The following is a 25792-nucleotide window of genomic DNA, read 5'->3' as shown; positions in this document are numbered from 1 at the left end:
CAAGCCAGATTCCTAGTTCCTAGTTTTCATGCAGTCATTGGATAGCTAAAGTGTATATATGAAATGATATTCATACTGGAATTTTAATGAAAAATTAGCTTAATTGTTCAAGCAGTGTGCTAATTCCTAATGGTTGGGGGAAGGTTGGCAGAAAGAATGTGAACAAGCCACGGTAATTTTCCCCCTTCAAACCATATCATGTTCACATGCATCTGGCAATATTGGCTCCCAAAGGAAATATCTTGATATTAGACCCTATACGATGACTGGTAATTTGATGGAAAATAATAGATCCATGGGTCTCTCCCTTCCCAACCCCCTTTTTAAAGCAAGACTTTAAAGCATCTCTGTAATTGTAATTGGTTGGATGTTCTATAGTATTCAGTATTCTGAATAAGAAATTTGGCCTTTTAGAATTTGTGATAAATACACCAATTTTGAACCTACCAAATAGGTAGGAGAACTTGAATATATACGGTCACCAGAATAGCAACATTATTTTAGGGAAAATACAAAAATGTTTGTGGGTATCTGTTCAATTCATACACGGTTCTTCCAAACCAGGATTTGTAATCATGCTAAATTAGATACTGTATTTAGCAAAAATGAAATAAAGAGAAATTATCACTTACTGGCGCACATATTCCATTCAGAAGTACCTGAATATTCCAGATGACTCGGTAATTATGTCCAGACATGGTTGCTCTGTGTGCCCCCTCTGAATGCCAAATTCTGAAGCTACAATTTCCTACTTTTTTGAGATGGAACCTAACTGAAAACTGCAGCTTAAAAATAGCATATCACATCAAGGTGGTCCTTAGGAAAACCTAAGGACCACCTGATGCAGCCCCAACCACTTCATGACTGTCAGGCCAGCCCCCCCTCCTTAAATGCCATCCTTGGCCTTCAGAAATGACTCGTCCCTGATTTGCTGGGTCAGCTAGCCTTCCAAGATGTTTCTGTTGCCCAGGGGGGAGCCTTGCAGAGCCCAGTGCATTGCTGTGAATAAAGCTGCTGCTAGACATTGGTGCTTTGGTCTGAAGCATGCAGGCATTGCATTAATTTTTTTAAAAAAAATCTTTAAAAAGACAGCATATTAATGTTCCATGGATTCTGGCCCTCATACAAATCATTATTAAAGCAAGTAATTGGTAGCCTTGGAAAAGTTGTCCAGAAAAATGAAAGTTTAACTAATTATCCTGCAGGCTTGGAATAAGCTCTTTTGAGCTCAGTGGCCTTGCTTCTCAGGCAGGATGTTTTTTGAACCAGTACTATAATGAATAGTGAACTAAGGAGGAGTATCACTTTCTGCATTTGTGTAGTAAAATCCTCACACGTTAGCAAAATCCTATTTAATTTTGCAAAGGGCAAATTAATCTTAATGCATAGAATTATCTAGGGTTATATGAATACAGCAGGCTATACATTCTGTAATAAATAAAAGATGTGAAAATTGTATTAATATTACAGATGCAGAATGAGATGGGGTATAAAATGTACCAATTTGTATGGGGTTTCATATAGAAGAGCATCTTTGCTCTCTTGTTATGGTTGGCAGTATCATTGTTCATTATCTACATGCTTAAATAACTTGGACTGAGCTCTGTTGTTTATTTTAATAAAGTCAATAAAAGGTAACGGTTTCCCTTGACATTAAGTCCAGTCGTGTCCGACTCTAGGGGGCGGTGCTCATCTCCGTTTCAAAGCCGAAGAGCCAGCGTTTGTCCATAGACACTTCCATGGTCATGTGGCCGGCATGACAGTCACAGAATGCCGTTACCTGCCCGCTGAAGCGGTACCTATTAATCTACTCACATTTGCATGTTTTCGAACTGCTAGGTTGGCAGGAGCTGGGACTAGCAACGGGAGCTCACCCAAATTCCTCAATGACTATAAAGATGTAATATTTGATGTTTTGAAAGATTTGAAGCCAAGGTTATCTATAGCTTTAACATATTTGATCAATTATTATTATATATTCAAATGTAGTAAAGGTAAAGGTTTCCCTTGACGTAAAGTCCAGTCGAATCCGACTCTAGGGGGCGGTGCTCATCTCCGTTTCTAAGCCTTGGAGCCGGCGTTGTCATAGACACTTCCGGGTCATGTGGCCAGCATGACGACTCGGAACGCCGTTACCTTCCCGCCGAAGCGGTACCTATTGATCTACTCACATTTGCATGTTTTCGAACTGCTAGGTGAGCAGGAGCTGGGATTAACAACGGGAGCTCACCCCGCTGCGCGGTTTCGAACCGCCGACCTTCCGATCGACAGCTCAGCGGTTTAACCCGCAGCGCCACCACGTCCCTATTCAAATGACTCATGTACAATCTCACCACTTTTAAACACTTTTCTGATGAATTAATTTTCTGTAGCAATCACTGACTGGGTTCACATTTTGTACTACACTAATGTGATTTGTCTGATGTTGTTTTGAAGTATTGTGTGAAACCAAACATGTTTTATAAGCCGGGGTTTGTGGCTTTACATGCTATGTGAATCCAGCCAGTTATTGTCTGTTCAGTCCATGCTGAACAATTGAAATTTCCTCTGTGTGAAATTATGGGTGTTAGTGGATAACAGAATGAGTTCCATGCCATTCCTTTCCTGTAAAAATGTTACTGAATGGCAGCTGTAAATAACATAAGTGAGCCAGAGTTCTCTCAAGCAGCCAGAAAGATAGTTTTGTTGACTTAACAAGATAGAGGTATGATTTACTATGCTGCAGATACCCACCCTTTTATTTTCCAAGAATGACTCTGTGGGGTCCAGGAGCCTCCTAATAAATAAAGATGATTGTTGAAGCTTATATGCTGGTCTTCCCATTTAATATTTATTCATTTATTTATTTAAAAAGGTAAGGGAGGAGCCAAGTGGGAACAAAGGAAAGAGTATTGTTAGTCTTGTTTAGGTTTTAAAACTGAAAATCCCCAAATATTCCTGGTTGATGTATTGCACTATTGCACTGCTTACTTGTTGTGCAAATTCCTATTTTGTATTTTTTTTAAATTTTCTGTGCAAGATAAAATAGTGTGGGCTTCTTCAGACTAAAAAAAGACACTTTGGAAGTAATATCTGTGAGGATCAGAGGAGATAAGTAATATTTAGCAGGCAATACAGAGTTTGCAAATATTGCCAATTTGGAAGAACCAGTTATGCTTATGGTTAGATTTTTAGTGTTAAAATGTTTGGTATTTTTCCAGCTCTGATTATGAAGGGACTCACATTTTATTTTGCGTAGTTTCTGTTGGCGGTTTATCTACCTCTTTTTTAAATTGATTAGGAATCTTTTACCAGAGCATAATGGCATCACCATTTTGATTTTTAAATCGAAAAATCTAACTGAGAATTGAAACTCAGGCATCTGAGCTTATATAAGGTTATAGAAAGAGTATAGTGTAAATGTACTGAAAAATTAGAATTATCTAATACATTTTACAACTTAGAAGAGAATATTAAATTTGAACGTCTTGTGGCTTTCCGAAGAGTATGAGGGAGTAGAAATATGGGAACATACAGAGAATTGCCATTTAGCTCTTTACATAGTTGATGTTGTTATTTTACACATGTTCCCCACCAGTTTTTATATTTTCTTTTGTTACTTTTCAGAAGCAAATGCTCTTTCATTGTACTGGACTTGTCTCTGTGAAATGGCTGGAGTGTCTCCAGTTGTGGACATTGTGCTTTTAATTATTACAGCCTTGGTTTTCTTCTTTTCAGGTTCCACCAATTCTAAATCGACCCGCATGGCAGAGTTCAGGGAGATACTATTCAAGGCAACTATTAGATGCTGCAAAGGTAGTACTGAGCAATCTTTTCTTTTTCTCTCCTGTAATTCTGCTAGTGAGAAAGAATTGTAGACATCCACCTCCAAGCTTGGCTCCAGTTTATGCCCTGCTTTTTACTTAATGTTTATAACTTTACTTTGTAGCTCCAAAGAGCTTAGGTGAAAAAAAGCAAAATTTTCTTCTTAGGCAGAGAACTCTTTTTGTAAAGTCCCGAGGAAGTAGATGCTGTTGTAAAAATAAAAAGAAGTGTTGGGCAACAACAAAGTGATTGTTCCTAGTACAGGTACCACTTCTGAGGATACCATCCCATCAGCTGAGGGAATAGTCTGTGAAAATAACCCAAATATATGAACAGGGAGTTGCCACTGATCCCAAGCCACCAAGCATTCCAGTTATTCTCAGAAACATCACAGTCCACAGGACTTACTGCAGCCCTACAGAAATGAGTTTCTGCTAGTTTGGGTCAGTAGTCTAGGCTTTTATTTTGAACTAACCGCAGTTCTGGTTTCCAAAGCCAGGCTCAGATGCAAACCATTATCAGAGCTCAACAGGCTCTGATAATTAATCCAGGCTTTGTAGTAAATTAGTACTTGAACCAGCCAACCAGAACCCTGGCTTGTAGAAGTACCTCTGACCGCATGTGAAATGCCTTTCCCTGTAAGGGCTTAGAAAACAGGCTTCCTGCTTTGCCCATTTTAGAAACTGAACACAAGCAACTGCCTCCCTAGGCAGTATTCTGTACATCAGAAATGGGCAGGCCACCAGTCACTGTTTACCAAAACCCAGGGTGTATTCGTTAGAACAAGGCCCCAAATAGCGGTGGCACAAAGGGCAGAGAGCATCTAACGGCATCTCATGAGCCGTGTAGAGTGTTCAAATAGGCCTCCTATTTTCCCAGTGACTCGCAGAGCTGTGTTGAGAAGCACACTGAGCCTAAGAAATAAGCTCAAGGCCAGCCATGAAATCTGGCTGCGAATGTTTGTTTCAGTTGCAGTTTTTAAGGGATGACCACTTGTCAGCATTCTTTATCGTAAAGCCCCATTCTACAAAACCTTGGAGCTCATATACACAGTGTTGAAGGTAAGGAGCAAGTCTGCCTAGGAGTATTTTCTTCAATCGAAGCAAGAAGAAAAAACAGTTATCTACAACATACAGTGCAAAGACTGTAACAGCCACTATGTAGGACAGGCAGGCAGAAGACTAGCAGAGCTCATCCATGAACACCAACTGGCAGTCAGAAGACACGATGAGAACTCCTTAATCTCACAACACATGGGCAGACTCAACCATAGTTTCAGCTGGGAAACAGTGAGCATCCTAAACCAAGCCAAATCCAAAAATGCCAGAGAATTCCTGGAAGCCTGGCACTCAGACCAAGCAGCCATCAACAGACACATAGAGGTAAACAACATTTACATACCGTTCAAAAGAGACAATAGAAAAGCCAAAAGACCAGTACACTCCCTTGCTAGCAGTCAACACCCAGATATGCAAAAATCAACACCAGGATTAACAGCAGATGAACCATCAAACAGCACAATACACCCTAATCAAGGAACTATTAACTCAGGCAATCAACCAAGCAGCAAACAACAGCCCAAGCAAAGAACTCCCAAGGAGAGAGCAACACCCCCACCAACACAAGCAGGGCAAGCCACGGTACGTAAACTGAGAGCAAGGCCCACGCCCTGTTCGCACTGAAGATGTTGCCTAGTCTGGCATTGAAACGTCTGCAAGAAAACAACAAGGCTCAGGGAGCACCAAGGACTCCACAGTATTTTCTTCTTCAGTCTGAAATGGGGAGCATGGTTTAAAAGGTGATGACATATCTTCCAGGGATAAGCTGCAGCATTTATTTCTTTAGAAAGAAAGAAGTGCTCCTTCACCTTCCTTTATAAACTGTACAGCCGTGTTCCTCCTTATTTTTGGTCATGCGCAACTTGTACACTTGAAAATAACAAATGAGAGCCTATAAGCTCATGTTCCCAGACTAGGAAGGAATTTGTCCTCAATATCTAAGCACAATTTTCCACTGAGTTTACCAATATACCCCTAGTTGTGGATCCAGTGTACAAACGATTAATTTGTTTTATTTATTTATTTATCCGTCCATCTTTTACTTTTTATTTTGTTTCTTCAACATCTCAACTGGAATGCGGTCTGGTTAATCTTTCGATCTGCTGCTGAGTTCCCGGAAGAGAGAAGCGGCTTTGTGAAAAGTAGAATGTACCCAAAGAGAATTCAGGAATAGGAAGCAGGAGGAGGAACCTTGTAAAAGTAGTAGCCGGCATAGGGGAGATTGCCCAAAACATGTCAAAGAGATGTTGGAGGACTGGCAGCCTCCTTTTACGCTCCTGATAATACATGCTGCATTCACACAGCACGCTTTTCCTGAAGGTGAACAAAACAGAATGACAGTGTTCATGTAATATGCTTTGCCCAAATGAATAATTCCTAGTTTGATTTAACAATGTTTGCTCCCACACCTTATAATGATAAAGGCTGGATCCCACAACACAATGAACCACAATCCATTCAACTTCCCTATAGCCTGGACTACATGATATGCAAACCGAGCTACGTATATATTCTATCATCTGCCTGTAGAGCTGTGAGGTCCAAATACAGGACGTTAATTCAGCAGATGTGGGCTGCAAAACCATTTTTTAAAAGTAGACCTATCGCATTGCCCTTAAAAGTAATCAAATTAAACTGTGTAGGAGACTCTTTAAAAATAATTGTGTTTAGTAGCACAAAGAGAATTCCCTGCACCTTTCTCCCCATTGCAGCTTCCTAAAAAAACCTTTCACCTTTAAGGTGAAAAGTTGCAGAAAATTGGGTAAAGTCAGTTTACATTCCAGCTTGTAGAAATCTCAAGTGAGTCTAATCCTTGCCAGCTGTTCTTAAAAATGAAGTTTTGAACAGGTTGAGGACCATAAGGAACAAGCTGAGATTCGGGCAACATACAAATTTAATATGTTGTTGTTTAGTTTTAAAAGAAATACAATTTAGACTGTTTAATATTTCCTATTTTTAATATAGAAGTCTAAGGGGTTACCATGCATAATTGTATTTTATATACTGCATTTAAAAAAAACTTGTTAACAAAATGTTGGGAATATCCTCTTATATCAAAGCATGTGTGTAGTCTTTAATAATGTGAGTCTTCTGGAGGGCCCTTGGGTATTGCTGGAGGTCTGGTGTTTTGTTTTGTTTTTTTCCTTTTTTCCATTCATTTTTTACTGTGGACATTTTAATTATGTTACTTGGTTTTTATTATGTTATCTGCTGACAGTCCTTGGAGACCATGGTGATATATAAATTTAAGAAGCAAATAAGATAAATACTGAATATACACCAACAGCGCCAACTTGACCCAAGTATAATGCATGTAATATGTCATATAGTTTGTGATTTCTGGTCAAACGCGTATTAATAGAATATTACACTATTTTCTTTTATATTTTTTCTTTCCATTTAACTTCCTGGCTCCCCTTCTTCAAAACAGAAACAGTAACATTGTCTGTGAAGAATGGTTGTGAATTAATGCTTTCTCACACTTTATGGTACTTGCAAGCATTTCTTAAGTTCTTTGTAAGTGCTTTATGATGTTATGTGGCTCTTGGTGTTCTAGCATAATAGGGATATCAAGCATTTTCTTTAAAGCCTAGATGCACTTTCAGAAATGACATTCTGAATACATCATTCTCTTTTTACTTGAAAATAGAAGAGCTTAGGGTAAAAATAAAATCGTGTGTTGTTAGTTCACTTGACTTCAGGTGGTAAACTGTGTGACAATTATACAGCCATGCGGAGTGAGGTGAGAGATGGCATGAGCCAAGAAGCTGCAACTGATTCCATTTCCCCCAAAAAACTGCCAGTTTAATCACCCAGTACCTGCGCTCTGCTATATCTTTTTAAAAGCCTTTTCACCCAAGACTTACAGGCACCTTAGATCTTGTCCACACACATGCACACCCACATGCATACACCAACCTCTTGTGGGTTCTGCTGCTATTTGCAGTCCATGGACTGGACTTTGCTTAATATTCACCCTGCTCTGACAAGATATCTGCAAGAAGGTGGGAAGCAAGATTTCTGTTGCAGTTGACTAGATGTTAGTCCAGTGTTCCCCATATAAGGTCCAAAGCATCTCTTATCTTCTGGAGGAATTCTGCTCTTGTTGAGGAAGGAAACATTTTTTAATTTAAGTAATAGTGTACTTAAAGATTTTTACTTTTTCTATTATGCCTTTAATTACACTAATTCAAACTAGATATTGTTCCAGGATTTGGCTTCTCAGCCTCTCTGTGAATATACACCCCTGTGTATTTACTACACGGAACAGTCTCCAACTAGGATTCATGCAGTCTTCTACAAAGTTTTCTGAGAGAAATAATTTATGTATAAAACAGTTATAAGTGAGCTACTTCTGGACTCTACTGGCACAGTTTCCTGTAATTTTCCTGAACTTTTATTCATCAGTCCATCTCAGCCCCTGTTAAGATGTTAGCAGAACTCAGTTAGGATTGGACTGTAATTGATTTTATTGTGACTGTATAATGGTTGATGTCCTTCTTTACTGTGTTCTTCTCCCAGAATCTGCAAGGGTGGTCTCAGATAGACAAAAGAACCTGTTGGCATGGACATGCAGGGGGAGGCCTCCATTCAGATCCGAAGGAAGCGGTAAATATTGTCTTTAGGACATACTGGTTTTTCTACGTAATGACACACGAGAAACAAATGTCTACACAGTTACTTGCTTATTTGCTGCTGAGGAAGGAGCGGGGAATTCTTCTGTCAATTTCTCCAAATTTGCCTTGGGTTCTCTGAACCAGGTTGATCGGAAGTCAATCCTTATTTGCATGAATACTTCAGAAAATTAGTTTTGACCTAGAAAGAAGCCACCAGCTTATCTGTCTGTGATTGGAAATGTCTGCATCCTAGGGAGAAAGGTGTCAGTTTAAAGCTTTTTGATGGCTTTGACCAGTGTGAAAATCACTGAGCGGACTGACTTTTCCATTACGCATTCATGCCTCTTCTCCTCCCCTCTCCTCCTTGATTATGTCTTAGCAGGGGACAGCGTCTGTTTTATTTATTTAAAATGCTCATATCTTTCTGACAACAGGCCTCCAGGGTAGCTGACAAGGAGTGCAAATTAATATATAAGAAACATAGGATTCTTCTGTAATGGCCATGGTGACTTAGAGCACAGTGGGTGGGTGGGGAAATGAAGATGAAAAAAGGAATGCCATACCTATTCAGCCGCTTTAGTCAATTGTGCTTTTTAGATTGTTACAATTTCATGGTTGTCATTTGAAAAACACCCTGAAAGGCAGTATCAAACTATTTTTAATTAAATAAATCAGTAACCACTTCTCAGGCTTTAGACTTTGCTACTTTAACTCCAGCTCTGATATGAATTTCAGTTTAATATTCATTGTTCTCTGCTTTCTTGTCACATCTAACTTCTTGTGCTCTTCTGAATGAGATGTTTGCAGTAAGGCAGCTTCCGTACATTTAAGAAAAAGGAGGTGGATCAGGAACATAAGGCACTTGGTGGGGAGAGGAAAGGCTTTCAGATTGCTCCTCATAATGGAAAGAGAAATTAATAGAAATATATCACATGTCGAAGGATAGACTTCAATCCTCAACCCCATCCTATAAGCCTCCCAGTTCCTATTTAGCTTTTGCAGGAAGTAATGGTTGGGGAAGAGTGGATTGATGCTCCTGCTAATAGGTGTCTCAAGCCACATGGGTACTCTGTCTGCGTCCAGATAACAGTGTCCAGCCTCACCCGTAGGTTGGTGCAAGGGACAGTGTTAAGTTTTGCACTGTGTGGTCTCCCAAGGCTATGATCACACATTTATTGAGCACACACCAGTCTCCCATTTCCTGTGGCGCTGGGAAGATGACAGGACCTCCTTTACATAAACGAGAAGGAGCTCTTCCTAAGTCTGCTGACTCTGAGATGGAAGGAAGTTGACCATATGTCACTCAGTGTCTGTACTGTGTGGACAGTTATTGAGACCTACAAGTTTTTCATTTTCAAAAGGGAGAAAATTGGGTCCTGTCAAAGTTGCAACACCCCCAAGACTGAGGGGTTTGTTTATTCTCAGGGAGCACAGTAGGATACCTCTAATTAAGATGTTGCAAAAGAAAAAGGGGCTGTACCTTTAGAAGAGTCAAAATTCTGTTGCTTGTAAAATGATATCTGTTGGGCTAATACCCTTGGCATCTGTGATCCATTTGACAAACTATAACTAATAAATTTTTAAATGATCTTATGAAAATTGCCTCAGATGATATTAAAAATACAAAAATTGACATGTGCTGTTTTTTGTTTCAGCTTTTGGACAGGAATGTGATATATTTCTATTAATTTGTTCTATTTCCATTATGAGGAGCAATCTGAATGCCGTTCCTCTCCCCACCAAGTGCCTTATGGGAGACAGCAGTAAATTAACTTGCCGAGACCTGGCATTGTACTCCAAACTTTTGTGCAACATTGTTGGAATCAGATTTTGCCCCTACTTCCAGTATTTCCAGAGAGAGCCCATAGTAACAAGGAGCTAGCACATGTATTGGCTATGATGTTCTCACTTTTCTTGATTGAATACAAGTACTCTTAAAATGACCAGCATTGGGTGGAAAGAAATTCCATGTTTTTTTTTGTTCACTTTCTAGTCTTCACTAATATCCTTTTCTTGCACTCTGCCCCTGCATTTCAAATGTGTTCAGGTAGGTGCAAGGGATTTAGTCCAATTGTCAGGCACATTAGCTTGGAAGATGTAATACTGGCAAAGCATATGGAGGAATACTGGCTTCCTGAGGTTTCACTTTTCAATGCTTGTGCCTCCATCCATAGTTTCTTGGTAGGCAGACTCTAAAAGGACAAGAAAGTTGACAATAAACTATGGTTTGCAATATGATATGAAGCAATAAGATGCCTTAATGAGACAGTGACAGATCATTGTTTCAAGTTCTGATTTGTTGAACAAAAACGAAACATGGCATCTACCGTGAGATGAGTTCACACATTTTGTGAAGCCAAAAAGACATGTATTTGGTGTGACATGCAGTCACAGACACCAACTGAAGGTCTATGAAGGCAGGAGATTGTAACTTGCTGATCTTTTAAGAGAAAATCACTGTGACAAGTAATGGTGAGATGTAATGTCAAGATCCATGGTTTCAATGTCATTTTTTTTGTGGACTTGGATACAAAGGGTAGAATGCATAAGACCTATAGAGATGCCCCATATTATGAACCATCTGAATCATCTGAATCTCAGTGCAATATTGTGCAACATCATTATGGCAATAGGACATGTTTGCTGAAGCATCAGCCTTTTCCAATTTCCTTATTCTGTGAAGCTTTAAGCCAGCATGAGGTAGCTTTACCTCTGGCCCTAAATCAGCAAGCTTGTGATAGTGATGATTATTTGTCCTATTTGTTAAACAAATACTGTCTTTCAAAATGGGTCATATCCTTTTAAAATTCAGTACAGCCTAGCAAGTAGCATTAAATGAAAATGAGCATAAGGCTGTCCCTTCAGGCTTACAGGGAAGACTCACAAGGGAAGGACAGTGGAGAAACAAAAGGGGAGATCCATTTAGAAGTACAACAACTAAGTGGTAAGTTGGAAGCAGGCATTGTATCCAGTTGGATCTAGATTCATCTTCCCTGACACTGCTCTTGCCTCATGTAATGCAGTTCCCTGCTGGACTTCGTCTTGCTGATAGCAGAGATCAAAATATCAATACTGATGAAAAACTGGGGAACAGCAAGATTTCAGTGGCTGCACATTCCCTGGCAAATTGGAACCTGTCTGGTCTTTCTTGCCATGTCATTCTCCTAAAAAAGACACGGAGTCGCTCTGTATGGCTTTTTGCACATGAATGGAGAATATTTGAAAGCTGTCATTTGATGTTGCACGTACAGCATAAATCTGTGCATCCTTATGTGGAAATAAGCCCGCTGTTGCCAGTCAAACCAGTTTGTGTGAGAGTTTCACTATTTCCAGCCCAGGAGGGAAGTCTGACGGCTAAGTGTACATAAATTATAAATGTAGACCATTTCATAAGTAGGAAATTGCATTGGTTTATTTGAACTCTTCCAGTTCAAAATGAATAACCTTGTCTTAAGCTTGTTTGTTTGTTTGTTTGTGACATGTACAAATGTTACATTCAAGACCAAAAACCTTCTTTTATTACTTAAAATGTTTAATTGCAGGAATGCTGAAAGCTGGGTGAGCCACATAACAATTAAGTATGCCCTGGCATGAATAAAGCCACTAGATTTTTTTTTTAGTGGCTTTAGATGTATTTAGATTTTTCTTTGATACTTGATAACGAACTATATATCATTATCATTCAGATAAACATTCTTAGTAATAATAATCTTAAAGGTAGAGGAAAGATAATACCAATCAGTTTTTTATATCAAAGCCACTTTCAACACATTTGTATATGACTTTTACATTTTTGTTTTCAGTCATGTCTGTTTTGGTATTCTGATTTAGTTTCACGTACATCTTTGCTTTGCTACATATTTTGCAAATTATTTTTGATAACCCATCTTTTCATTTTTATTGCAATCCATTTCTTCATTATCTGGGTGTGCATTTTTACCTATGCCAAATTCAGTTTATTCTTTCTAACTCATCCCATCGTGTTTGTTTTTTCAAACAGTTAGCATCTATATTAATTGGGCAACAATTATTGTTTCATATCATGAATAGATCTCAAATCTCTATTCCATTTTCTTGCTAAAGGTAAAGATTTCTGTTCCTTTTACTGTATTTCTCCAATTCTTTAAAGTAAGGGATAAGCAGAAATACTTGAAATGTATAAATTGTAAATGCACAATTGTAAATGTAAATATGCATCCTCCAAGAATATTAAGGATATAAAAATAAATTATAATTGGTCCTGTCAAATATTGTATTGTCAATCATTGTCAACAACCTTAAGTGTAACTTAATTTTTTCTTGTTTCTGTGGGTAGAACAATGTGTGAGATAATACAGTAACAGAAACAGAATCTGATTTTTTTTTTTTACGTTTATCCATCTGGGCCTACCATTTGTTCTTCATAAAATATAGGAGCCCATTTCTCCTTTGACTGAAAATTTGAAATATTAAAACAAAGCTTTGTTTTAATTGAAAGATACATTACCAAAATAATATATATATATGAAGCACTTTCAAGAAATAATAATAATTGGTTCTGCATCTTGGGGACATTGTTGCTTTTAATCTGTAGTTTAGAAGCTTTGTAATGATAATTTTAGCTATGGTTAGGGTTGGTGCAGACATTGTACCCCATATATGGTCCCCAGAAGCTACTGTGCCCCTTTTGACATGTTTCTTGGTGCCTTCCAAGCTCCCTGCCCTGCTTAATTTAAACTTTTTAGAATCTTTTATTTGAAGAAAAATGAATGGGTGTCTAGCACACTGCTAAATATTTCCAACAAGGCCTCTGGGGCCCATATAGACTTCTAAGGGGTTCTTAGAAAATGAAATGGTTGGTGTCTGTAGACCAGTGTTAGTTTGTCTTCTGCTCAATGTGTGGTTTGTGACTGGCTATGTCCACCATGGCAACCATTTTATAGAGTGTCCCATAACATGCCGTCAAAATTCCAGATGAGCTTTCTGGCCAAAAGGGTTAGAGACTTCTACATAATACTGTCCAAAGATACATCTGGACTTCCTATGTTTGATTGTTCCCTTGTAGCTAATCTAGCTCAAATGCTAGCTGGCTGTTAACATTGATTAAGGGAACAGGACTGAAGCGTGAACGGTTCACACCTGCTTCCACCCCCTCACAAGCTTCACTTGGCCTCACATACCCTAATTTTGCGTTTAATTTCTGCCTATAGTCCTGGCTCCCCCAAACCTTGAATGTTCCAAAACTAACTTTTGGAACTCAGAATCCTTGTTAGTTTCTGGAGTTTTGATTTAGAATTCCTCCTCACCAATACTGTGTGCATGGAGGGGAGGGGGTCCTTGATCCTTAAATCAAGTCCTGCTTTTGTTACATCTGTGTTGTTTCTTACAGGTCGCTGCTGTAGATATGATTATAATTTTGTAATGTGAGATCAATTGAGGATCTAAAATGATAAACAGTTTTACAGTGAATGGCATTAGCTTTGGAATAGGAGGTTTTATGCTTGAATAAAATCATCCCTATCTGTTTAGTTTATTTGAATAACTAGAAAGACCCATAAAATGACAGAAAGGGTGCCTGTAAGTCATTCAAGCTCTAAAGAAGGAATTAATAATACAGGACAGGACAATCAGTTTATGAAGGAAGCTGTACTTGAGTCTTTAGCAGGCTCATTGTCCTAACAGCCAGGAAACACACTGAGACAAGGAACTGGTCTCTAATATTTATTGCTAGTACTTAACAGGAATCCTAACAAACTGAAGAAGCGTGGGAAAACCCAGCCATATAAACCCCAAGGGTTAAGGCGGTCCCGATCTGTGTCTCTTTGAATGGCTGACCAATTCCTCAGTGCTACGCATGCGCTTGACAGTCTGGATGGGAGCCCCCTGCTCGCCATCCTTACTCATGACACTCATAATGCACAATTACTCAACTTCGTAGCCATCTATTTCAAAGGAAGTGACATTTTGCATGCAATTAAACCACCTAGAACAATTTTATTAATCTTAAGGGTGATATTACTTTGTATCCATTAAACTAATTCCCTTTGGTGCTGATTTTGTTCCTGAAGAAGGAAAAATGTTCTCATCCACCTGTTGCTAGCTAAAAATAGCTCACTTCTCTTGGATTGGGATTCTGGAACCAATGTTATTTCGAAATCTGCTGAGATCATCCTTTCCATCTCACCATGTTTTCTCTCCACAGTTGAAAGAAATAGAGGGTGGGAAGATCCTCAAAGCAATGCTTTCATATGTCTGGCCCAAAGACCGGCCCGATCTTCGTGCCAGAGTTGCCATATCGCTAGGATTTTTAGCAGGTGCAAAGGTAAGAACTCAAATACTAAGTTGAAATTGGTGGCAAGGCTTGTGCCAAAAAAAAAAAATCACAAGGTGAAAGGGAAGCTGATGTAAAGTATTTCAGTTGGGGTCGTTCTCACAAAACCTTTTTGAAGATCCATTGAATGCCTCCATCTCTGTCTTGAAAAACTGCTGTTTTCCCTTGTGCTTTGAGACTGCTGTAAGTGCCTATAAGATGTTTCCATTGGTGTATACATTTGGTGAAAACATTAAAAGCTTGCTCTCAAGTACTATTCACAAATTCCTGTCCATCGCTAAGCCAGACTGCCTGTCTCATCCTTCTTGTCACACTCATCCACAAAAATCAGCTACTCTTAATCTTCATTTATGCAGTTGCAGACACTCATTTAGATAAGCTTGCAGTTAATATGCATAGCTCATATCACTTGTAGGCGTTGTGGCAATTTTGAACAGACAACTTGCTATCTGTTGGTGGCCTTCACATCTTCCAGTTTGAAGCAGCCCTCAGAGATGGAACATCATCTTCTGTTAGGCTCAAGTCAAGAATCCTTTGCTGTGGAATTAATTTATGCAGGCTGTCATTAATAGAGACTGAACTTAAGTGACAATAACTAAAATTGTACTCTTGGTGATATTTGCTAAGGTTTTTCTACTGATGTTTCACAGGCTGTGTGGTCATACATTTCACTACAGTTTATGAGATTGGACAGTATTGAAACAGAATATACCCCTAAGTGTATTCTTGGTAGATTATTTGCAAGCATTTGGAAAGAGGCGTTTGTAATATGTGCTGATGGTGTCACTGGCTGTTTTGAAAGAGAACAGAAAGTACAACGAGAAGAACTTTTTTTCCTTTGTTCAGTACAGCCATATATTTGTTGGCTTTTTATTTTGTTTTCTCTCTAACGAGGACCCGAAGAAATAATCTTTGATGAGTTTTAATTTAATTCTAGTAGCTCAGACTAGTGCCTGAGTACACCAAGTAACGTCGGTCCATGGTGCTGGAGCGAATTTGCTGGGGGGGTTAAATTCCAAAATAAAAGGAATTATTTTATTAGGAGGAAAGCATCACTTTAATAACACAAACAGCCTTTGGTGTTGCACCAGGTTGAATCAAGCATTCTCTTATCTGCATTCAGCAGACTTCCTTACTAGTAAGCAAAGGAGGAAGCTTTAGGGAAAATACATGAGGATGGCAAAAGAAAACCCTCTTAAGCTTTTCTTTAACACTTTAAGGAGGGGAACAGGCTAAAGGTTGATGTGATGTCTTTGCCTAGGCAGTTATCTGACCCTGGTCCTTCATGCAGCTACCATGCAGGGCTGAAGTTCAGGATCCAAATAGCTGTTTTGGCCCATGGAAATTGTTAAAGGGTATTTGTATTATGTACGTGTCGGTACACACCTCTGTGGTGCACATAGTTCAATATGTACATCTCGCTGGTATGCACAGCTCTCTCTGCACCAATGTTTTCCCTACAAAAGCAACCCCATGAGGTAGTTTGGACAGAGAACCTGCAGCTGTCCCAAAGCTGTCCAGCGAGCATATGTGACTAAAGCCAGCTTTACATCTGCGTCTTCCCATTTATAATCTAACTGTACTACACTTTCCATTAACACACACCAAAAAAATGCAATTTGCTGTTGGCTTTACCTTTTGTTAAGATAAGAGTACAGGAGAGGAAACAACAACTCCGGTGGATTGGAGCAGTAACTTCAGTCCATAGTATTAAGCTGCAAAGGAAGGAAAGAGGTTTTCTGGAAGGTAGTCAGAAATTTTGGTAGAAGGAGCGGAGCAAATTGTCTTAAGCAAGCAGCTCCCTGGCCTACATGCGTCCTCAGGCATGGAAACAAGCCTTCTTCCTAGATCTCATCCAATAAGTACCTTAGATAGGCAACATGATATCCCCAAAATCTCCTAAGTGCTTTCATTTTATTTTAGCAAGATTTCCTGTAGCCCCCAGGATGCAGAGATATTCTTAGCAAGAGAAGGGGTCAAGTGGCTAGAGGCAACCCTGCCCCTTTTTTCATCAGGTGGAGAGGCCTGTAGAGAATAAGGGGAGCTTTTAGGGAGGCAGGGCGGTTAAAAAGGTCAAGAAGGGCCACAGCCGTGTGATCAGAGTCCTGCCCCTTTTCATGTCTGACATCTTGACTTTTTTGATCTCCTCCCTCAGGACACCCTGTAGGGGGGCCTGTGAGGTCACTTGGGAGGAAACAGCATTTGGTATTCGTGGAAATGCATTTTGAGAAGTGTGGTTTCAGGGGAGGCTCCTGAAGGAGAAATACGTTATTGCCATTATTGAGTCTTATTTTCTGGAAGCATGAACTGGAAAATATTGGATTTGGAAAGGGGGGGGTTTCTGGATTGTGGATAATTTTTATTGTTATTCTATTTAAGAAATTTAGAAGGCCGCCCAACTCATAATTAAGAATCTGGGCAGCATGCATCAATAAGATCAAAAGCGATCAAAACTGAATTAAAAAAAATATAAAACTCAACTAACAGGCCACAATAATACACATACACAGAGAGAGAACTGAGGCAGGGAATAACTTCCAATTCCCTTTTCTTTTAAGATCTGTTCTAGCTACTTGTCCAAGGATGCTGCAGAGAATTAAATTTAATCATCCTTTTTATTTACTTAATGGCAGATGGGGCTGGTGATGTCCTGGCTGCTTTGTTACTGACCAGTTGAGGCAAGAGTATGCTCTCCCTTTGCCAACTTTGTGTATTATAGAGTTTGTAATTCCAATCATCATCAGCTGGCCTGGATGGCAATGCTGATTGGATATGGTGGGATTTGTAATTCAACATCTTTGGAAAACATCAGGCTGGGGAAAACTGGCCTTATTTGCACTCAGTTGTATAGTTATTTCTTCCCCAACTGGTGGTTCTTTTGTGTAGCCAAAATGGTGCCACTTTCCTACAGGAGGCAACTAGTGACAAGCTGGAGGGAATCTTAGCCCAATAAATGCCCAACATTTCTTTGGAAGGCAAACTCCTGGGCTAGGAAAAACCTCTTCCCTCAAACCCACCATCACACAATAGTACATAGTGCCTCAGTAAACCGGCATGAAGGCAAAAGGAAGAGGGGCCGACCAAGGGCAAAATGGATGGATGATATTCTAGAGGTGATGGACTTGTCCCTGGGGGAGCTGGGGGTGTTGACGACGACAGGAAGCTCTGGCGTGGGCTGGTCCATGAAGTCACGAAGAGTCGGAAGCGACTGAACAAATAAACAACAAATGGGTATGAACAAGGAATTGTCTCCTTCATCCAGATAGATATTGGTAAGGTCAATATTCTTTGATAAAACTGGGAATGGCAGGTTTATGTACTGTCAAATTTCATTTTACAGACCTTGGATACAATGGACAAAACCTGAATTCAAACTAATTTGTCAAACAACAGATTAGTCTGTTTGGCAAATCAGTCCAAACAATGTTCATACAATTTATGTAAATTAAGATGCATTAAATGTATATGCATTATATAATTTTAGATTTACCGGACTTACATCTTTAATGGACTCTCTTTCCCCTAATTGGCTAGTAAAATAGAGATTCCACAAGGAATACAAATCCAAACAAGTTTACAAACCATTGTGTTCCTTTTTGTTACACTGTTGTCTTATATTAGACAATAATATGCATTTTAGTGTTTTTAATTGTTTGGCTTTAATCTTGATACCTAAAGGACCATCTTCTTCCCCTTTCAGTAAGTTTTTGACTGAGGTATAAACATTGCTTGAAGTACAAGATACCGCTGTTTGAGTTTCTGTCGCAGCAGTGGAGAGCTTTCATGTCTGGGCTGACCGGGTGCTGCTGACATCACCTGGGCTTTGACCTGCATGTATGCAGTCACACTAGCTCACCGTCCCTCGGTGTTCCCTTTATCAACCCCTCTGTCTTCACTGTTGTGGAAATCCCTTATCAGCTTCAGCTTTACAGTAAAAAGTCTCTGAATTACAAGGGGGCTGCCTTGACAACTATTGCTTTTTAAAAATTTAAATGCCGTGTGTTCCAGCACCTATGTGCTTACAGATCTTTTTTATTTTCAATTTCCTGCCACAGCAACTGTCTTGGCCAGGTGAGTGTGGCTGAGATCAGAAAGTGCCATCTTGTCTTAGAACTAGGAAGATGTGGAAAGCTACTTCATTGGAAGAGGGGATTTGGGTACTCTCCACTAAATCTTTTTAATAAAATATAAGCATGCACTCAAATACCAGCTCTCATTTTGAACAAGAAAAGAAATAACCTCACTGGAGTGACGCAGCTTCAGCAGTTGTGTGTTTTTTATGAGCATGGGATGATGTGTAATTACCACAAATCAGAGCAATAGCTGTGTTCATATGGCACACAGAACCACAAATTAACCTCTAACATTTTAGCATTGGACGTTTTACAGACTCAGCAGTTGTGTGGTTAGGCTGCAGTTCGGTGTGTTGTGCCAAGTGCAGAAAATGGGATGAGTTTTCAGTGTCCACCGTGGCTGAGCTCATAGGACAAACCCTGCTAGTGTCTCCAGTTGTTTTGGACTACAGTTCTCATAAGCCCCAGCCAGCTCTCAGGTAGCACATCTTCAAGTAGCAGTTGCAGGCATTCATTTAGTTAATTAATTGAAGCCATCTTCGACTTGAGAGCCCCCCAAGAGGCATCTGGCTGGCCACTGATGGACTCAGTGCTGAATTAAGAGGGGCCTTGGCCTGACCCAGGAGGGCTATTCTAAGGGTTTGAGAGCAAGCGTGGCCTTCCACGTAAGGTGCTGGACTCCGTTCTCTGTTTCACTGGTGCTCTTTCACAGCCTGGCCTACAGCACAGGGTTGCAGCCCTGAAAAATACTGGAAAAGGGAGTGCCAGTTTTTTTAGAGATACGGGGCACTTTTCCTAAGCCTGGTGGCCTTCCCACATTCTGGACTACAGTTCAATCAGTTCTACCCCATGTTAGCATAAGGATTAGAGTAGAAATTTCAAAACATCTAAAAGGTGCGGAGTTAGAGAAGGCCAGTCTCCACATTGCCTAATTCCTCAAAACATTTTCCCACTCCTGAGAATGCTGACAGCTGAGCCCATAGTCTGTTTAAGCCCAAAGTGCTTGGAATTAAGCCGAGATGACATTGGTGGTCAAAGTGGCTTAAGCCCTTTACTTCAGCTAGGTGGTGGATAAAGCTATATATATCCATAGCAGCTGGATTAAATTCAGGGATTTGATAAGAGCCGCTGTCACCTCTTGTCACAGTTGCCATCGTTTTGGCCTTTTGCTCATGGGCCCAGCATCCATTATTTATAAGTCAGGCACGTCTTTCTCTGTAGCGCCTCTGACTGTTAATTTTCTGCGTCTGGGAGGGGAACTGGCTGAAAAATGCAAAGTGCACAGACTGAATGCCAGGGGAACTCTAAAATGGATGATAGCGCCTGCCTCATGAGGACTTCCTATCTACCTCATCGGCAAGAGATATGTCAAGGCGATACCTAAATGCATTTAGCTTGAGTCAGCCTTAGAGACCCTTAAGGGAGGGTCTTTTAATGAAGCATCTTCAGCTCTCTTCTCCCATAGTCACTGATAGGACCAAGATGCCCTCCTCTCCAGGCATAAGACCCCAGAAAACTCTGCTCATCTCAGCAGCTATTACCCAGCACCGTGTTGTGCTGAGGCAGCTGGGCTCTTGCTCTGGGCACCCCCATTGTGCACACATCTGCCTTTCCTTCTGAGGGGACTGGGCTGTCTCACTGCATGACCGGATCTGGAGTGGGAATTGTGCTCCTGTGCTCTTTGTGGGATCATGAACTGCTGTCTTTCCCATTAGAAATTATCTGCCAGAAAGAGAGGCTTTGAAATCCTCGGGTCTCCACATGTGCTAAACTGATAGCAACAAATGAAAACCAAAGAGAGAAAAACTAAAGTATATCTTTATTCATGTGTAACACGTCGGATTGATCAGGAAGGAGAAATCCTTAAAAATCCCACCGTTTTTATATAGTCTTCATAAAGAAGATCAAAAAGATATCAGGTGTAAATAGAGCAGCTTCGTAGCACTATGGCGAATGTGACTGCCAGGAAAGCTTTACATTTCGTGAGTGCTTTAGGATATAAACTGTTCTTTAAGCAATACTTCATAACATGTAATAATTAAGAGTCCTCAGTTTAAGAACTTAACCACCATTGCATGCAGGTCCTCACCGAAAAAAAGTTCTTTACTTGTTCGGCAGTGAATACTTAGGAGAGGCTGATACAAGCTGAAAAGAGCAGGACCAGAAGGATCACCTGTTTCTGTCCTGGGCATTGTTTTCCTACTTTGCAGGGCTCTGATGCAATCCAAAGTTATGTTCACTGCCAGCGTTGATTTATCAAAACAACACTTCCCCATATTTTACCATCCAATCAGCATAAAGTTAAATGGGGATTAGTTAGCTTCCTCTTATATCCATTAATTATATATACATATATGCTATTTTTCTCATCATTTAGTTTGCTCAGCCCTCAACTGGGGGTACTAATAGTGTGTGACGTGGTTAGATTAACGTCTTCGGGATGTCTAGTTGCCAAAATTGCCATACAGGAAAAGAAAATCCAAAGCTGCAGAGACACAATTACAGTGGGAACATGGAACATAAGTATGAACACAAGAAAGTTCAGTGCAGTGAAAGATGAAATGAAACAGTGAAACAATTATAAATTGACGCCTTAGCCATCAGCAAATTGATACGGACTGCGATTGAACACTTTTGGTTAGATGATCACCCCGCTTATTCCTCAAGACGTGAAAAACACAGATGGAATGGCATTGCTTTTATAGTTAAGGAGGATATGGCAAAACAGTACTTGGCTACGAGGCAATCAATGAATAATACCAGTTAGACCTTGTGGACAACCCTTTAATATGAGGATCATTCAAGTTTATGCTCCAGGCACCGATGCAGAAGAGAAGGTTGATGAACTTTATGATCAATTTGAAATTGACAGAACAGGCAAGCAAGCTGTGCTGCTTGTGACTGGAGAGTGGAATGCCAAAGCTGGAAACATTAAAGAGGGAAGCGTTGTTGGGTTGTATGGCATAGGAAAGCAAAATGAAGCAGAAGACCGGCTTATCAATTTCTGCCACTCCAGCGATTTCTTATAGCTAACACTATCTTCAAACAATCAAGCAACACTTGTATGCATGGACATCACCAGACAGAGTGCATAGAAATCAAATTGACTGTATTATTCCTAAAAGGAGGTGGAGGAGCTCAATTATGGAATCAAAGACGGTGCTGACTGTGGACAGATCATGAACTGATCATGTGCAAGTTCCAAGTTAAGCTAAAGAAGAAGAAGAAAGTCAGCCACTTTCCACAATACAGGTAGTCCTTGTTTAGTGACCACAATTGGGACCGGCAACTCAGTTGTTAAGCAAAGCGGTCACTAAGTTAAACTGTGACCGTGCTTATGATCTGACTTCAATTTTCCTTTGATTTACAGACCTGTGAAAGTCGTAAATGGGAGGATTGGTCATAAAGTTACTTTTTCATCACCATTGTAACTGAAAAGAGTTGCTAAACAGGGCTGTCGCTAAACAAGGACTACCTATTGATCTTGAGCATATACTCAGAATTTTCAAGGAGCACATCAAGGATCACTGAAGTCCTGAACCTCTGAACTTAAAGAAGTTGTTAAAGATGAATGTGAAAAGAGACTGCCAAAGATAAAGAAACAGAAGAAAGGAACTTAACAGTTTCAGAGAGCTGTTAGAAGAGGCAAGAAGCAGTATTACAGCAACATCTGTAAAGACGTTGAAGATGGGAACAGACGTGGGAAAACAAGGAAAGTCTTTCAAAAGACCTCTGAACTCAGAAGGAGGTTCCAACCTCAAATTGGTATGCTAAAGAACATCAAAGGGCAGATAGTAACTGATTCAAAGAAGATCAGACTAAGTCATTACCACATTGGAAGGCTACAGGAACTGATGGAATACCCACAGAAATATGGCAAGCGACAGAAGGAGAATAAATAAAGGTTTGAACCAAGTTATGTTGGCAAATCTGGAGAACAACACAGCAGCCAAGAGATTGGAAGAGGTCATTCTACAGTACATTCCAATACCAAAAAAACAACTTATGTGCAAACGTATCATAAAATATCCTTAATTTCACATGCTAGCAAAGTAATGCTTGGAATCATCTAATACAGATTAGAGTCCTACATGGAAAAAGAGATTGCCAGAAGTTCAAGCTGGCTTTGGAAATGGCCAAGGAACACAAGACATTATTTCTGATGCACACTGGATAATTGAGAAAGCCAAAGGATACCAAAAAAAAAAAAAAAGTCAATATGTGGTCATTGATTATACAAAAGCCTTTGATTATTTCAGTCATGTCAAGCTATGGAATGTGCTTAGAAAAATGGGAATCCCAGAACATCTCATGAGAAACCTATATACAGTTCAGGAGGCCACAGTACAGACAAAACATGGTAAAACAGACTGGCTCGAGGTTAGCAAAGGAGTGAGAGAAGGCTGTATGCACTCCCCTTATTTGTTCAACTTAAATGCTGCGCATAAACTAAGGGAAGCTGGATTGTTTTAAAATTGGAGGAAGAAACATCAATACTCTGATAGCCAAGAATGCAAAGGATCTGCTAGCTTTAGGAATAAAAGTGAAGGAACACAGTGAAAAAATGGGACTAAAATTAAATATGAAGAAGATCAAGCTAATGACAACATTAGAACTGATAATGAACATATTGAAGTGGTGGATAGCTTCTGCCTTTTAGGATCAACATCAACAGTCAAGGAATAAGCCGCAGACTAGCACTCAGTAGAGCTCACAAAGGCCTTGGAAAAGGTATTCGGATGCCCCAGTATGTCTGTACCTATAAATAACAGAATAGTGCAAGCCGTGGTATTCTCTGTGACGCTCTATGGAACCACAAGTTGGACTTTGAAGAAGCAGGCTAGGAAGAGCGTGGATGCCTTTGAACTCTGGTGTTGGAGAAGATCCTGAGAATACCATGGATAGCCAAGCAAACCAACCGATGGATCATTGAACAAATCAACCCAGAGTTCTCACTTGAAGCACAAATGACCAGGCTCAAATTATCCCACTTTGGGCACATTATGCAAAGACCCAGCAGCTCTCTGGAGGAGCCTTTGATGCTGGGAGGGGTGAAAGGAAAAGAGGATAACCAGCAGCCGGGTGGATGGACTCAGTTCCAGTGGTGATGAATGCACCTTCACTGGAAGTCCTGAAAGACCAGGTTAGGGACAAATCGTTATGGAGAAAATCTATCTGTGTGATCACTAAGAGTCAATACCAACTTGATGGCACATAATCAAAACCCTCTACTAAGTGCCAAGCAGTAGGTCAGCTTTCTATACTTATTTTTATTTTCTTTTCTATCCCACCTTTATTATTTTTGTAAATAACTCAAGGTGGCGAACATACCTAATTCTCCTCCCTCCTCCTCTTTTCCCCACAACAACAGCCCTGTGAGGTGGGTTGGGCCGAGAGAGAGCGACTGGCCCAAGGTCACCCAGCCGGCTTTCACGCCTAAGGCCGGACTAGAGCTCACAGCCTCCCGGTTTCTAGCCGGTTGCCTTAACCACTAGACCAAACTGGCTCATGGATATATGGATACTTAAGCATTATTACAGTGTTCTGTTCTAGAAAATTGGCTCTTGTTTGTATAAGCAAAGAGACTCATTCTGATTTTGTTTGCCTAAGGAAATGTTTAGCTTGTAGCAATTCCCTAAATTATCTGGCAGTTACAAACTGTTCAGAAGGGGGGGTTGTTAAAACCTATTTCTACTTATATAGAATAGGGAGTGATCCGCCATTCAGAGAATAAACTGGGTAAAGTAATAGTTTTCAACTGGTGGTGCATGAGACTCAGAAGGAATGTAGGTAGGTCATTGAAATGTAGGTAGTTTAACACTTACTGTAAATTTTGAACAAAATGTTTTGTGGGACTTAGGTATGAAAAGTTGAGAACCACTGAAAAGCGTGTTATGGATGATCACCGGACCTTCTGGGAATTCCTAAAGTGGCTCCCTGGAAGAATTCCTTTTAGTTGTTAATCAGTCACTGGTATGAGAGGAAGGTAAATAAGCTGAACTGACAGTTTTGATTTTAACAGGTAGTGGTGGAGGAGAGGGGGGAAACGAGAACACAAATGCATTACAAATGTGATTTAATGCTGTGGTACCTCATTCTGATTCATGTTTTTACCCTCTGGGAGTGTGAGAGACCATTTTTAAATTTCAGTTAAACACTTTCAAAGGTAGAGCTACAGCAGAGGAGGAAAAGCATTTTTTTGCAAAACTATAGTAAAGCCAATTAATTTAATTGAAGGTTAAGATGGACACTTAAAGGGGTAGGGGGGCTATTCCCTCTTAACTGGGAATAAATCTCTATCTCTTCTACCTCTTACCATGGTGTACAGCCTGTTTTTTTTTTAAATAGCAGCAGAGGGACCTTTCAGAATCTGCATTATAATAAATGTCATTACTACTGAGTAGGCTCTCCCAGGGAAACCAGTTTTACGGCCTCTAAATGATGGTCATCACAATGTAGTGCAGATGGAACGGTCTTGTGCCAGAAACAGAAGAATGGATTAAAATTGAGTTTCCAGGCAAGTCAGACCGAAGGGAGTTGACCAGCGCTTGTTTGCTGCTTATCTGAAAGGCATCATTAGAAATTAAAATTCTAAAACAAAATACTTCTTTAAAGCTTTAACATCTGTTTAACGCACTCTCTAATTCCTTAGAGTTTTATCTCTGAATTTTCCAACAACCTGCTTTTGCTTTTTCCCACTGACTGTGATTTGTGACCGTAGCATTTTAAATGTCTGAAACCCTCAGGGATGTTGTGTAATTCTAGTCCGAGTTAGCTCCTGGAGACAGAGCAAGGCATCCGATATCAAATGGTGATGGGGAACATTTCAGTTTCCGCCAAATAGCCCCAAAGCAGCCACTGCAGTGAGCAGTCTGGGGACGGGACAGGAGAGGGCTTATGTCTCCTCCTACAGGCACTGATGTCTGTTTA

General features: G+C 40.1%; 1 protein-coding gene across 1 annotated transcript in view; it reads left to right on the top strand.

Moving 5' to 3' along the window:
* The window catches only part of ABCB7 (ATP binding cassette subfamily B member 7), a 366720-nt gene that overhangs the window by 8994 nt on the left and 331934 nt on the right, over positions 1-25792 (top strand). Inside the window, exons 2-4 of the mRNA XM_063313799.1 lie at positions 3718-3795; positions 8385-8471; positions 14661-14780. Of these exons, the coding sequence (XP_063169869.1) occupies positions 3718-3795; positions 8385-8471; positions 14661-14780 (285 nt within the window). The remainder of the gene's footprint in view (positions 1-3717; positions 3796-8384; positions 8472-14660; positions 14781-25792) is intronic.

The sequence above is a fragment of the Candoia aspera genome, chromosome 12 (assembly GCF_035149785.1).
Source record: "Candoia aspera isolate rCanAsp1 chromosome 12, rCanAsp1.hap2, whole genome shotgun sequence".
Classification (NCBI taxonomy): domain Eukaryota; kingdom Metazoa; phylum Chordata; class Lepidosauria; order Squamata; family Boidae; genus Candoia; species Candoia aspera.
This window is presented reverse-complemented; position numbering and strand designations above follow the sequence as displayed.